At 38.6% G+C, this 14,686-nt stretch overlaps 2 protein-coding genes across 8 annotated transcripts in view; both read right to left on the bottom strand.

Moving 5' to 3' along the window:
* Positions 1 to 188: 188 nt before the first annotated feature.
* On the bottom strand, positions 189 to 8,832 carry LOC134751565 (trypsin, alkaline C-like). The gene is made up of 8 exons (XM_063687025.1): positions 8,705 to 8,832; positions 7,345 to 7,463; positions 4,851 to 4,936; positions 4,211 to 4,275; positions 3,040 to 3,239; positions 2,353 to 2,512; positions 972 to 1,123; positions 189 to 394 (listed from the first exon to the last, which is right to left on the bottom strand). Exons 1-8 carry the CDS (start codon positions 8,760 to 8,762, stop codon positions 296 to 298), a joined length of 939 nt encoding a protein of 312 aa, XP_063543095.1. The 5' UTR covers positions 8,763 to 8,832; the 3' UTR covers positions 189 to 295.
* Positions 8,833 to 10,182: 1,350 nt separating this feature from the next.
* LOC134751562 (serine/threonine-protein kinase Wnk-like) overlaps positions 10,183 to 14,686 on the bottom strand; it is an 86,411-nt gene continuing 81,907 nt past the window's right edge. For all 7 annotated transcript variants that reach the window (XM_063687017.1, XM_063687018.1, XM_063687019.1 and 4 more), the window contains 2 exons: positions 13,237 to 13,407; positions 10,183 to 10,338 (listed from right to left, as the gene is read on the bottom strand). In XM_063687017.1, coding sequence (XP_063543087.1) covers positions 10,283 to 10,338; positions 13,237 to 13,407 — 227 coding nt within the window. In that variant the 3' untranslated portion in view covers positions 10,183 to 10,282. The remainder of the gene's footprint in view (positions 10,339 to 13,236; positions 13,408 to 14,686) is intronic.

Below are 14,686 nucleotides of genomic sequence, written 5' to 3' on the forward strand. Positions count from 1 at the left end.
CACCAGTAAAATTTCTTGGTCCAATGTCATTGCGTCTCACTCTCTCATTAAGCAAAATGTGAGATGAAAATACACAGTGGACCAAAATATAATAGCACCTTATGACAGTAACACCTTACCTTTAAAAAAACGGCACATTTTAAAAACTTACTTAATAGTCAATATTTTCGAATGAGAAGAAAAACTGCTTTAAATACAAAACAATATATTTACAAAAGGTTTCTTACAAAATACATGTCATGTTATTCCTAAGCCGCAATTACCTACAATTGAATCAGTCTAGGAACAATATTAATTATAACTTATTGCTGAACACCGTCGAAGCTAGGAACGATAGTAGAACCAGCACTACGCTGGTCTGTCCGAGAGATGGCGCCCCGTTGTATCGAGTCACCTGCGAACAGGGACAAGGTGCTATAACGACTAAGCAAAAGGTAGATTGAAATGAAAAAACATTTGACCCAAAAGCAGCTCCTTTTGCCAGTCAGCAGCTTTGAGACCAGTCGTAAATGGCTGTTACGACTAACAGCCATTGGGAATAAACCAGTTTTAATTTAAAAATATGTTAATTAAATAAATTAGTTAGCCATATGGCTACACCAGCCATATTTTACCGAAAAAATAATAATTCGACATCCAAAATAAAAAATTGCCCTTTTCGACTTTCTACCACAATGTCAAACACAATAGCTCACGGCTCGACCACAGAATAAGTAATAGTATTATAATACAGAACGGCCACGCACCGCCCCGCCCCGACTCGAATTACCTCGCCCCGCGACAGCAGATTGACGGCTGTTTGCCGGCCGCTCAGTACTGTTTTTAAGCAACTTACACTATGACGCATGACGCGTGTACAGACGTGTCGTTCACACATAGAAACGCAAGTGATTTTTGATCTATAGCATGTCCGCCCTGTGGCTCAGCCACGACTTTGCGCGATTTATAGAGAACAAAATAGTTCCACTCACCGTGCTGTTGATCCAGCTGGTGTACGCCGACACCCTGGCGTTGACGCCGGGGTAGTAGGGGTGCGCGCAGCCCTCCCCCCACGACGTCACCCCCACCACGATCCCGGAGTATATCACCGGCCCTCCGCTGTCACCTTGGCACGCGTCGCGACCTAAACACGGACATATAGATACATTTTGTATTTGGAAAAAATGTGATGACGATAATGAATTTACACATTATTCATTATTAATATGACGTAAGTTCCTTACTAAAAGAAACAATACCAATAGTAGGTACTAGGACTATGTATAGATAATATCTGTTTTTGTGAAGCTATTAGAGAATGGTACCTATAGTAGCAACAATACTCGTAATTAATCCAAGAGTTGTAATTTTATCCGCCACTATTATTTCTGACTGTATTTAAAAGGCAAAGGTAGGCTTATATCATCCAAGCCAAGACACACTTTGGGTCGCTGCGCCAGAGAAGTAAGTAAGTAGTAGGCTTATATCATCGGACATGGAACGCAAAACGGCCTCGGGTCTTACTTATAAATTAAAAAAGGTACCATTATATAAGTATATAGGTTAATTTTTACTAGGAAGCCATCTTATCTCTAACCATAATCAAGGTCTATAAAAATAAGTCACACAAACGCACAGATAGTAGAATTTAGTTCTATCCTATTTGTTCGGACTTGCTAACTAAAAAAACTAACAAGTGACAAGAATAAAGGACCAAGAATACCTAATTGTAAAAGTATTTTATCAATTTTTCTATAGATAGGTAATCTTTTTAATTAGTTATGTTAATGGTTAAGTGATAAGAATAAAGTACCAAGAATAATTCCGTGCAAGGCGGGAAGTTGATAACTGGCGGGGAAAAAAATTTAGGAAATTTGAACGTTATATCATTTTATTTTAAGTTCAAATTTCTTCAATAAAATATCTCGAGTTATCAACTTCTTCCTGCCGTGTACCGAATTATTTTATAAAGTTATTTTTTTATCTATGAGACAATGATATCGCCAAAGTTCCAAGTAATATTTTAATAAGTAGATAGGTAATGTAGTAATCTTAATTTCGATTTTTGATTCCCTACAAGAATAGTGTGCTTGCACACAACAGAGAAAGGTCAAAAGATTCCCTTTGGCAGAATTAATCTGTGTTAATAAGATGCATTTAAGAAGTGGAGCCATTCTAGGTTCAGCGGTTATTAATTCCCCATACGAACTTCTACCTCCCTTTCCACCGATCATTTTTGGGATAAAAACTAGCCTATGTTCAAACTATCTCTATCGGCAATTACTATGGCTAGACCCCAGAATTGGGGGCGGCCGCATGTACTTGTAGTGGCGCGACGAAATCGCGGAGTGAGTCACGCCTGCTAGTACTCACCCCCAACGTCGAGTATGCCGGTGCACATCATGTTGTAGGTGACGGGGTAAGGCGAGTTGTTCACTAACTCCAGGTTTCTGTAGCGCTGCGCACAGACGGCCGTGTTGACCGTGTACACCCAGACCTCGTTCAGGATCGTGGACGATGGGCCCGCTACAGTCTGCAAAGCGATATGGGACAAGGATTAATATAACAAGGTGTAGAATTGTACATAGGTAAGATGTACAGCGAGGTGCAAAAATGCATGGTCGGGTCTCTATTGTTTCCCATATACTTTTAAGTCATAATGTATTTTGTCCACATTTTCGTTAGTCATAATTTGGTTTTTCTCAGAAACGCGTAACTTTTCAGGATTGCCATAAAACAAACCTAACCTAACCTATCTATAGGATAACCTGAGGAAAATCCTGAAAAGTTAACGGTTTCAGAATTATGACTAATGATAATATGACAATCTTTATATTATGACTCAATAATTATGTCTAACAAGGGGATGGTCACTATCTGTATATAACTAGGACAAGACAGGCGTTGATAAACAGGGGTTAAGATTATTTTGACGAGCGAGTTTTAGTAAAAGTATTACATTTATAAATGAAGCAGTAAGTGCTTTACTTCTGTTGCTATTTTCTTTCTGTATTGTTCTTTTATTGAGGTATGCAATAAAGAGTATTGTATTGTACTTACCGTACTACCCCACCCAACGACCCAGACCACAGCATTGTCAGGCACCAGGCTCCCCTGCGTGGGTATAGTGGTGACCGCCACGTCGGCGCTCAGCGTGACAGTAGTCGCCAGTAACAGGACCGAGACGTCGTTGTCGCGCGGCGCGTCGAGGTTGTAACGCTCGTGGTTGATGATTCGGGACACTCGGTGTACGGAGCCGCCTGGAGAAAACACGGATAGAGTCAACAGGAATCTAATTAATGTCATTACCGGGTCTAACGCGATTAAATTTCATTATTTTACCTTTTTTCCGACGTTTCAACTAGGTTGCACTAGGTGTGGTGTGGTGTAGTGTGGTAGCCGTGACCACAGCTAGTGCAACCTAGTTGAAACGTCGGAAAAAAGGTAAAATAATGAAATTTAATCGCGTTAGACCCGGTAATGACATTAATTATGTATACAAAACGCGAGAGTTTAGTGTTATGTAGGAATCTAATTCTAAGCTTAGTCAAAGTAGACAAAGTGTGACTGTGCTACAACAAATCTACCTACATACTCTACCTACACACTTTCATTGCAAAGTCTGTGCAGAATTAGCTTGGTCCGACTAAAGTTACGTTTCATAACCAAGAGGAGGCCTAAAGCGAGGTTTAGACTAGCAAGAACTTGCATGCAATTTAAGTTACATTGCCGACTACTAAAGTAAACTGTATTCAAAAGGTTGATCAGATACCGCAATGTAACGAAAATTGCATGCAAGTTCTTGCTAGTCTAAACCTCGCTTAAGTCTTTAAGCATGACATCCATTATCAATTTTAAGTTTAGTCATTTATTCAATATTGCATTGTCATGTACATAATAAGGTGTTACATTTAAATAAAAATTTATTTACATACAAGATATATACAGTGGTACTACGTAAACGAAATTAATAACTAGCTTAAATCTAAAATAGGCCCTTGAGGCATTGTACCAAGGATGCTGGAGGCATTTCCCCGCTGTATCGCAATGCTGATACGTTGTGCGAGAAAGCCGCCAGCTCTTCGGTCACCAGTTACGTCAACCAGACGCTTCGCGATTTCTGCAAACAACTTATGCGCGCTGGGACCCCATGGACCTAGAGTTTCAACTCCAAATGGAACGAAATGATACTATATTTAGATTAGATTTGCAAATGTATATTTAAACATACCGCTGTTGAGCGTAGCAGAGCCGACCCGGCACGTGAAGAGACTGCTATTAAGCAACACGTTCCGGCTGAAATAAAGTTTTTATACAATGTCAATTCGATTACCTAAAACTGAGAATTACGGGGCCTTCCTCAGTATAGGTTTTAAAGTATCTATTACAAAGATAGCTCGCAGAACTGATGGCCGGTGGGGCCGGAAGGTTCTGGAGTGGCGTTCGCGTACCGGAAGACGAACTGCCGGTAGGCCTCCAACGAGATGGAGCGACGACCTGGTGAAGGTCGCGGGAATTCGGTGGATGCGAGCGGCACAGGATCGGTCGGAGTGGCGAGCCTTGGGGGAGGCCTATGTCCAGCAGTGGACGTCTATCGGCTGACATGATGGTGATGATGATTACAAAGATATGTACTAAGTATTCAAAAAACAAGCAGGTTATTTGTATAAGCCCTCGCTTTCTTGCTCAAGTCGAGATCGCGCGGTTTACTTGAACTGGTACATGATAGTTACTCACACGGATGTCTTTGATTATGATTATGATGATGTGTTCACTTAAGCTACACCGGGTATTATTAATATAACCGGAGTGCCTCGGCATGTGCAAATTACTTACATGCTCCGTATGCAAACACTAGATTTTCAACATACCTATCGACGAAGCAGTGCGCGGCGGAGAGCACGTGGCGCCGCGTGATGAGCGAGCCGCCGCACGACAGCTGGTTGCTGTTTAACACCTGCACCACACCACATTTATACACATGAAAAGAAAATCATCAGGTCATTAAAAGGCGACCCGATTATGGGCGGGGATGGGCCCATTAGGAAATAGTACATTATTGTCGAGGCTCGGAAGTAGCTACTTGCTGGCTGAGGATTCGTTTTAAACGGACGACCTTGGGAGTCCGTTTAATTGAATCCGAAGCCAGCAAGTAGCCTTCCAGCCGAGTCATATATAGTGCTTTTCTCAAAAATGGCGCAATAAATACAAATATAATAGAAATATTTTACAGAAGCAACGTTCTTATGTATATATTTTCACAGAAAAAAGTAATAAGATTTGCTTTGCCGCCGTTTTATTTTTTAATTAAAAATAGAAGTGTATTTTTCTGCTGAAAATACGCCAACCTATTTGAGACACCTGAATAGACGCGGTGCCAACATTATAATTGTAAGTACTGATCATCTGTTTGGCTGTTTAATGGACCTATGCCTGCATTTGATATGGCCACTTCAACTTTTAAAAAGTTTGGAACTCGACAAATAATGGAATTTGTATGCAACATTGCAGTCCCGAAATCGAGACTGCAATGTTTTTAACTTTTTAATTTTTTGACTGACCATAAACAACGCACTTCGCGACCCACTTTTTAACCGGCAACGCCGACTTTGCCGTCCATTTTTGAGAAAAGGCCTTTAACGGACAATCGCCCCACTTTTGACAACATACCTAAATGTTTTCGTGTAGAGGAAATTAACGAGTAGGTATCAATTTTATTGCAATACATGCGAGGATCGTTTTATGTACAAGCATCGTTAGCGATTAACGAATATCGACTTAAGGCTAATGTAATTGTAGACAGTGTAAGTAAAACACGCATGGGAGTTTCTTCACTTTGATAACTAGAGGTACGAGTGGTATAACCAATTCGATCGATCAAATACAGGAGCGGTATTCGACATGCGTTAAGTGACGTTACGTGTTGAACTTCAGTTGAATGGAAGAAATCGTGTGTTGTCGAATAGGTAAATTTGACATTAGCAATCCACAGTTAGGTGACAACGAAACCAAACCGAACCACGACGAGTTCAGAGCCATTTTAAACCGTATAGTAGTAAGAAAACAAAGTTAATTTTTGTTGAATAATTTTTTCAATGAATGAGTTTTGGTTGTACCAAATGATACTTTCCACGGTTGATGAACAAATGATTCATTCCACTGTTGAACTGATGTTGAAGACGAAACTGACAGTTGTGCATCTCGAATAGGGCCCCAGCATTGGTCCGGGAACTCGCATACGAAATGGGCCCTCTAAATGAGCCTTTAATGAATTTTAGTTTTACAGCGAAGAAAGCTATTAGGCCTCGTCTAACTTCCTTCCCTGTCTTGCGCGATTAAGGAACCCATATAAACAATAAATATAAAATATGAAATACCCCTTGTATTACAAAATTAAATATAAAACAATAAGTAATTGTTGAAATTGTTTAAGAACAAAACATTAAAAACCATTTAGCGATATTTTTTTCTAACGAGGCAAATTAGTTGTCGTGTATCGAGTACCTACAAAAGAAAACGGTATAGAAAATTCTAAATAACATAGGTACCTAAATATAATTTTTGTACTGTTCGTGAAATGAGTTAATATTTCCAACCCATAGTTCATCTTACTCGTGTCTTACACTGAACCCACTCGTGTTGGAAACACACGGCTAGAGTAGGTATAGTTAACGCTATCTCTACTGAGCTCGTTCACTTACCTGTACTAACAATGGCATTCTGTTAAACAAAAGCCATTATTTATTTTGTGAGTGCGACTTTCCTCACTCCAGGGAGTGAAACAATGTAGCTTTTTAATTTAGTGAAGGCCATGAACTTCATACTTTTATTACATTTTTTTTTGTGGTATGGTATGGTTTTTATGTGTGGACCGGTCCGGTCCGGTCCGGTCCGTCCCGTCCCGTCCCGTCCCGTCCCGTATCGTATCGTACATATTATAATACTTTTTTTTCCTGTTTATTCTGTGTAATTCGAAATACATTTTAACCTTTAATATGTTCTCACTACTGAGGTGAAAAATTATGTGTGCAACACGAGAGCAAAGTTATTTTACATCTCGTGTTTTTGAGTCCCTCGCTACGCTCAAGATTCTACCTTAGAATCTTTCGCTTTCTCGGGACTCAAAATAAACGCAAGAGTCGCAAGAAAAACCAACTTTCCTCTCTTGTTGCACAAATAACTATTGTGAGCGCGTGGCCTTTGTGCCTGAGGCTCACACACAATGGCCACGCGCTCAGGCACCAAGGCCACGCGCTCACATAAAAGAAATAATGGCTTTTGTTTAACAGAATGCCATTGTTAGTACAGGTAAGTGAACGAGCTCAGTAGAGATAGCGTTAACTATACCTACGAGTATAAACTGACCTGCACAGTGTAGGGGTACCGGCTGATGGGAGCCGGCGTGCCGCCGATAATGCGCGTCCCCGCATCTGTCACACTATCTGGCAGCTTGGCTATCGTCACCCTGTGCTCTACTGCTGAAGCTGACAAACAAACAGTTTATACATTTATTTATTTTTTAATGAGCAGTAAGCCAATCTAAAGCAGAGAATTATTGAAATAAAACTTATTAGATAGAATGTCATAAGTAGCTAATTGCAATGGTGAATTCATTCGAGTCTAAAGCGAGGTTTAGACTAGCAAGAACTTGCATGCAATTTTCATTACATTGCGGTATATGATCAAACTTTTGAATGCAGTTTACCTCAGTAGTCGGAAATGTAATGTAAATTGCATGCAAGTTCTTGCTAGTCTAACCTCCCATAAGACCAACCTACTACCTACAACCGTAGGTACCACTTTAATTCAACTTAAGGGGATAAATTGAGCCCACGTACGCAACGTGTGCAATGCGTTACGACAATCTACTTAAACCCTGAAATTTGTATGCCTTGAAACATACTCGTCATCTCGTCATGCGTTGCGTTGCGAATATTTCCAAGCATACAATTTCAGGGTTCAAATATAATACCGCATGGCATACGTTGCGTACGTGGGTTCGGGTTGTCCCTCCGTTTATCGTAACTGGCATAATTATTGCAGGTAGCAAGTGCCGTAAGTTGAGTTTCATTGTTCTTTATCATTCATTAGAATTATCGGTGGCGTGTGTTCTGAATCACAATTAAACAATGTCCCATTATCAGTGTGACGTATCAATACCAGGATATCAGTATATTCGGTATCGAAATAGGTAGGTTTAGCAAATAATTCGTTCTTGTAGGTAGATATAGGTTTTTTGAAAATAATCGACAAAATACTTGAAGATTGTGGACATTGCTTAAAAAAATTTCGAAAACAGAAATGATAAGCAAGAAACTTAATTTATTTACACATATTAGGTTTAATTTAATCCAAAATGACTATTAGAACAACGTAAAATACGTTCCCAATACGATTTGGTACGTGGATTCCGCGGGTCAATGCTTAATGGTGCTTAAGTTTTATAGTAAGTAATTTATTATAAACGCCACTATATGTCGTTTTCAAGCATAAGGTACCTTTGTCGCTTGCCATAAGGACGCTCTGACAGGTTATTCGTATTAAGATACTAGCAAATTTCGTCCTTATGGTAAGCGACAATGTGGTACCTTTTACTTGAAAACGTCACATATTACTACACAGTACTACTTCCACAGTAAAAAATACTACTTAAATTCCTTAAAATTCACACGTCTTCCTCATTTACATAATAATATAAATCATATTAGTCTAAACATGTACTTACAACAACAACAGCCCACGACCAAAATCGCTAAAATCCGCCACATGTTGACACAACTCATGAAACAACCGCCCAGCTTCGACAACTGAATTATATTGCACTTATCAACTTATCAGTATTGATGTTATCATTCTCGTATCACTAATCATTTCGTGTTCGAGGGATCCGAAATCTTCTTTCTGGGTAATCCGAAGATAAGATTATGGCAATAGTAATTTTATAGCATGTTACATGTGGGTTAATTTGGATTTTGGGTTCGGTTCCCGGTTGGATTTTTATTCACACTAGTTACCACCAGGGTTTACCAGTGGAACTACTGGGAATTTTTTTCCCACCTTTTACCACTGCTTTGCTGCTTTTTTTTTGTTGAAAAAAAATCCCAGTAGTTACCACCAACAGGGATTTTTTTTCAACAACTTGGTGGTAACTAGTGGGAATAATCAGTTTTCGTGCAATAATCCTCTTCTTTATTTCTTAGGTGCTCAAAAACAGTGAGGAAAATCGCATTTAAATCGTAAGAGTGCTTCATTGCTGGGCAGGATCTCGTGGCTCCATCAATTCATCATCTTTTTATCTGTCTTTCTCGGAGACCATTTTTGGACCCCATTTCACCGAAGTGAACGAATTGTTTTCGAGTCATAAACATAAGTATTTAGGGCCTGTTTCACAATGTCCAAGTAAAGTATTGGATAGCTAATTAACAAATAAATTAACTGCCAGATAAAATTTCCTACAAAAAAAGCACTTTATCCAGCAGATAAAGCTTATTTGGAAATTGTGAAACGCCAACGATGACTTTATCCGTCAGATAAGTGGCAAGTAGCTTATTCAGGACTTTACTTGGACATTGTGAAACAGGCCCTTAGAAACATAATCATAATTACCTACTGCTAACTGGAAACTGATAGGAACTGTATATAGGAGAGATAGTAATTAATTCAATGAGGGCTATGGTTTTTTTGCTCACCAGTTGGCGCCTCTGTTTTTTTTTTTATCCTATCTGGCTTTTACTCCCCGCAATTTTGCACGGGGTGAATTTGCCAATGTCGGTTTTTGACTTTCACACGTGAGGAGAGGCGCCTCTGTTGATGGTGGTCCAAAAGACTAAAGAACAGCTGTCAGTCATTGAAGTGACATTTGACATTTCGAACTATGGAAAAGACCACCATCTACACTAGCGCCCTTAGCGGCGAATTCATACGCGTTAGCCCTCATTAATTAAAAATACAGAATGCTTAAAAAAACGTTAAAAATGACATTTTTGGATGATGTTTCTTACTTACACGTCTTTTACAAATTGTCATTAAATATAAAAACAGCAATCATTTAACTAAAACAAAACATATCTTCAAATTATTAAGCTCTGAACACAAACGAAAACGTTTGCTAAAATTATCAACAATATACCGCAGTAACAAATGTAGTCAAACGTATTTTTGAACCAACCTATAATTAATTAACCATAAAATAAAACAAGATAGTAGATATCACATATGAATATTTAATTTACGAGTAATGATATAGATTATGTATATGTTACAGCGTAATAAATATAAGGTACAGTGTGAATCGCTACACAGGTCATAACGAGCCCGCCGCCGGGTGCAGCGCCAGCAGCACCACCTGCCGGCACAGCGCTGCAACAAACACACAAAACGGTATTTATAAATAAATAGTAAAAAAAATATTCATTTAGGTACAAACAATAGTTATTTGTTTTACAAAGGAACAAAGTTGTTGTTTAATCTATCGTGCTAATAGTGATACCCGAGCAAGCGAAAGATTGCAAAATTGAACCACGAGCGTAGCGAGTGGTTCGAAAAGTGTAATCTTGAGCGTTGCGAGTTAACCCTTTTCCAGGCGGCACCAATCTACTTTGATGATTCATTTGAAGAAGTCACATTTCCTAAAAGTGCAATCTAATTTGAACCTTAAATCGGGATGCTAAAGTTGAAATTCTATTGGTGCGTACACGAATTAATAAACTAGTGGATGTGAAATGACTCCTATTTAGTATGAAAACCAGTGTCGCTAAACTCACACATTCATAGCCACGTTAAAATACGTCACACACTTACAAAATTGCTCTGATTCGTAGCAACTTTCCATACCAAAAAGTTATTACCGGTGGACATTTCTCGAACGAATATCAACTGTAGGCTACATGAGTGACGGTTTAAAATATAATGTCAAAGCTATATGACATACGACTCTTTCATTATCTCATTCATCTCACAAAAGCTCGCTCAACGTTCACCTAATACAACTACTCAACACCAGATGGCGTTATTTATATAATTTTAAAATCACTTACTTATTACAGGCGAGAAAAGGGCTAAAAAACCAGTATAAGTAAGGTCTAATTACGCATGGTTTGTTACGGATCTCACGGTCACGTTACACTGGTGTTTTCGAGACCTCTACACGCCTGCGAGTAGCTAACTGTTGGAACTTCTTTCCATTCGACGATATAGGGAGGGGACAGTGTAATCGGAGTGTTTTATCGATATTTGTGTGTTCAGTTAGGTATTGATATTTCATTACCGTATGTTTTAACACATTTAGATGATACTTTATTTATGATTATAATATAGGTAGTGATAATCGTAATTGTATGAAAAATAATATGTAGTACAGTACAACAAATATCTAACTAGAAATTTGTTTCTTATTAATTGACCAACTAGGTTGTTAATGTGAACATTAAATATATCTTAAAGTCAAACAGATAAAATCATAGTTCTTTAAAGGTCTATTAACTCGGTATTGCTGATATTTTGTGATCACAAATCTGCAATTACTTACATAGGTAAGTATTCGTCTTTAACAATATATTTACTTGTAGCAGCATTTAAGGCCAATCTAGACGGGACAACCTGATTAAATTGTCTAATTAATTGTATGGTGTGAAAGCATACATGAAACTGGCTCTTCGATCCCACTTGATTTGATTGTAAGATTGTGACCTATCAAATCAGGAAGGGGGGCGGCAAAATTCCAATATTTGACGCTAGTTTGCGTGGTACGGAACACTTTTTATTAATTAAGTGAGCCCGAATGTCACTAATAATTACTAAATTAGTAACTAAGTTTTAGGCGTGTGGACGCTAGATGAGATGTATGGCAATTTTATCCCCAGAAATCTTTCTCTAAGAAATGCTCCTAGCAAATGGTGCTATATTTTTGCGGAAACTAATTTTCTTGCCCAGTAGCATTGATCCATTTATTTTTAATATCGGCATCTTGTGGTAACCTACAATAATTAATAATAAAGAAATAGAAAATATAAAACGTTTATTCATGGCACATTGCATGCATTGTACGCATAAGTGCATTAAGTACCTAGTCTAATAATATTAACGATGAAAATATGATGGGTGTAAAAAACAAAAACGTATGTAAAGGAATACGAAGGTTTGAAAGGTTGCCATGAAATGACCCCGACTTAACTTAGTGCTTGATGACCAGAGCTGCCATATTTACTAAGTCATTGATTATCCCAAATAATAATTAGAAACGTGTCTAAAATAATAATTTATTACCGAACTACCAAACATCAAACTTGAAATATCGTAACTTTAACTTTATCGATATAAATATCGACATTGCGCAGCATCTGAGTAGCGAAGTTATTTGACATTTAAGATAGCGAATATTCCAGATAAACGTAAAGAATAGTGACAAAGGATTGTGAACTCTAACTCTAACTCAAGTTCTAACTGATAAAATATAGATTTACTTAACGAACATTCGTAAATAATGCAAAAGAAACAGATTTTTCGTATTTATCGGATTATATTTAAATAAATAACCACCGGTGATAGGAAATACCTCCACGTGAAAGATTTTTTAAACCGCTGTGATTTCTGCAGCTTAATACTGCACAATACGGCATTTTAAATTTAATTATCAATTTTTGTTAGACGAGCGTACGTACGACGTGAATGTCATTCGAGCATAAAGTTTACACAACAACTGAGCATAGTCTGTGCATAAAGTGAGTCGGTCGCTACTAACTGTCGGATAGACGGGAACGCCCACTTGCCATCTCCATCCTACTCCGTGGGTGCGTATGTGGTCGATAAATCATACTATGCCTGGAAAAGGGTTATGCATTTTGTTAGACATGCTCGGCCACTATAATAGGTCTAAGTACTAAGTCAGATTGCATCTTATTTTGATTCCGGCGTTACCGATATCATTTGAATTTGGAATTGGCGATCAATTCCATGATATTGTAAGGTTAGGTTTGACTTTTCCATGATGTGGCCAACCAATCGTTTCATGAAATGATAGTCATACCAAGAAATGATCGATTCTAAGATTTGGCTACGATATACAGCAGGTGTTTCTTCGAAGTTGCGCAACAGCTAACTTGTGAAAGTGAGGGCGCGTGTAGTTCTTAGGTCGATGCTCTCTTTCTTATCGCTCCCTCTAGATTCCTATAATTAATGATTATTGTGTGGTATGTTTTTATTTTTATTTTTTTATTTGGGAATGGTTAAATGTAAATAGGTGAAGGCAGGAGTAGTTACCCCGGTCGGTGAGCGCCTCCCGCACCAGCACGTCTGCGACGAGGTCTCCGCGCCGCTCCCCCCCCGGCCCCGGCCCCGCCCCCGCCCCCGCCCCCGGCCCCCGCTCCGCGCGCCGCACACGAGCCAAGCACAGCTCCGCCTCCAGTATGCTGCCTTCCGCCCAAGGCCAACCTACACATTACATTGCCTGATTCATTGGTTTTTTTTTTGTAATTTAGCACAGGAACTTGAAAAAAAAAAATATGCTAAAAAATTATTTAGTTTCCGAAAAATTGAGTACAAATTAGTGTTTTCATGGGTAGTAAGGTTGGAATCGGTCGATGTAAGTACAACACCTTGACTCTTTAGAATTCAGGAGACTGGATAATAAAATTGCTCGAAGTACCCGTAGTTATTTACTTTAAAATTGGAGACCTCGTTCCAATTTAGTTGACACTCAATTTACAGTACACTTAGGCCGGTTGCACCAAACCGTCTGTCACCGTTAAGAGCCAACAGGAGTGGTCATTTCTCCATACAAACGTACTCGACTGTTTCCTCCGTGGTTTTTGAAGCTAGAGCAATGATTTTTTCAACACAGATTAATATTGTCAATATCTGTGTCGGTGTGTTTTGCTTTTTTTGATATTTTTGTTTTTTAAGGCGCTAGAGCCCTTCACACATGGCCAAAAATGGCCTCACTGACTATGCCGCAATGAGAGGCGTGGTATTCAAAACTGATATCAATTAGCCAAAAAATCAAAACAGTCCGACACAGACAATTTCATAATCATTTAGATTTCCAAATTTGGTTACGATTGGTTAAGTTTTGGAGGAGGAAACAGTCGAGTACAAAACCTCGATTTTTGAGATTTTTACGCAGGATTTTTCGCCTAAGCTGCAGTTGTTCTTATCGCACTAATTTTAGGGGCGGGGTCAAGTTTCTAAATACGTACACAGACAGAAAAGTGATGGGCAATAGTCGACATTAAATGTCGATAATCTAGTGATGTGATAAGATCGATAAACCTTTTCAGTCGCAATTTGCCTCTTAGTAGGCGAAGTAAGTAAAGTGAGTATGCACTTTGGCCTCAGGGGATATCGTTTAACACTATTTATTATTCCTTGGTTCATACAAAGCTGAGCTGACGCACTAGCTACGAGATTAAGTCCTGGTAACCCGCGAAAAAGGGAGGGGAAAAGTCGGCTTCTGCGGTCCAGTTTGCCTCTATTTCTACATATCTGTTGCTATGAGATCAAATTTGGTATAATTATTGTGTAAATTAGGGACGAATAATTTATTTTAGAAATAATAGTTTCACATTTTCATACACAAATCTGAATATATGAACGAAACATTAAAATCATATATAATTTTTGGTCACTGATTTGCTCTTTAGAAGCAAATTGTGGTGATTTGCACTAAAAATTAATTACACAATTTAGTCCATTTATTCGTTATTTAGAAAAG

The sequence above is a fragment of the Cydia strobilella genome, chromosome 22 (assembly GCF_947568885.1).
Source record: "Cydia strobilella chromosome 22, ilCydStro3.1, whole genome shotgun sequence".
In the NCBI taxonomy this organism is placed as follows: Eukaryota; Metazoa; Arthropoda; class Insecta; order Lepidoptera; family Tortricidae; genus Cydia; species Cydia strobilella.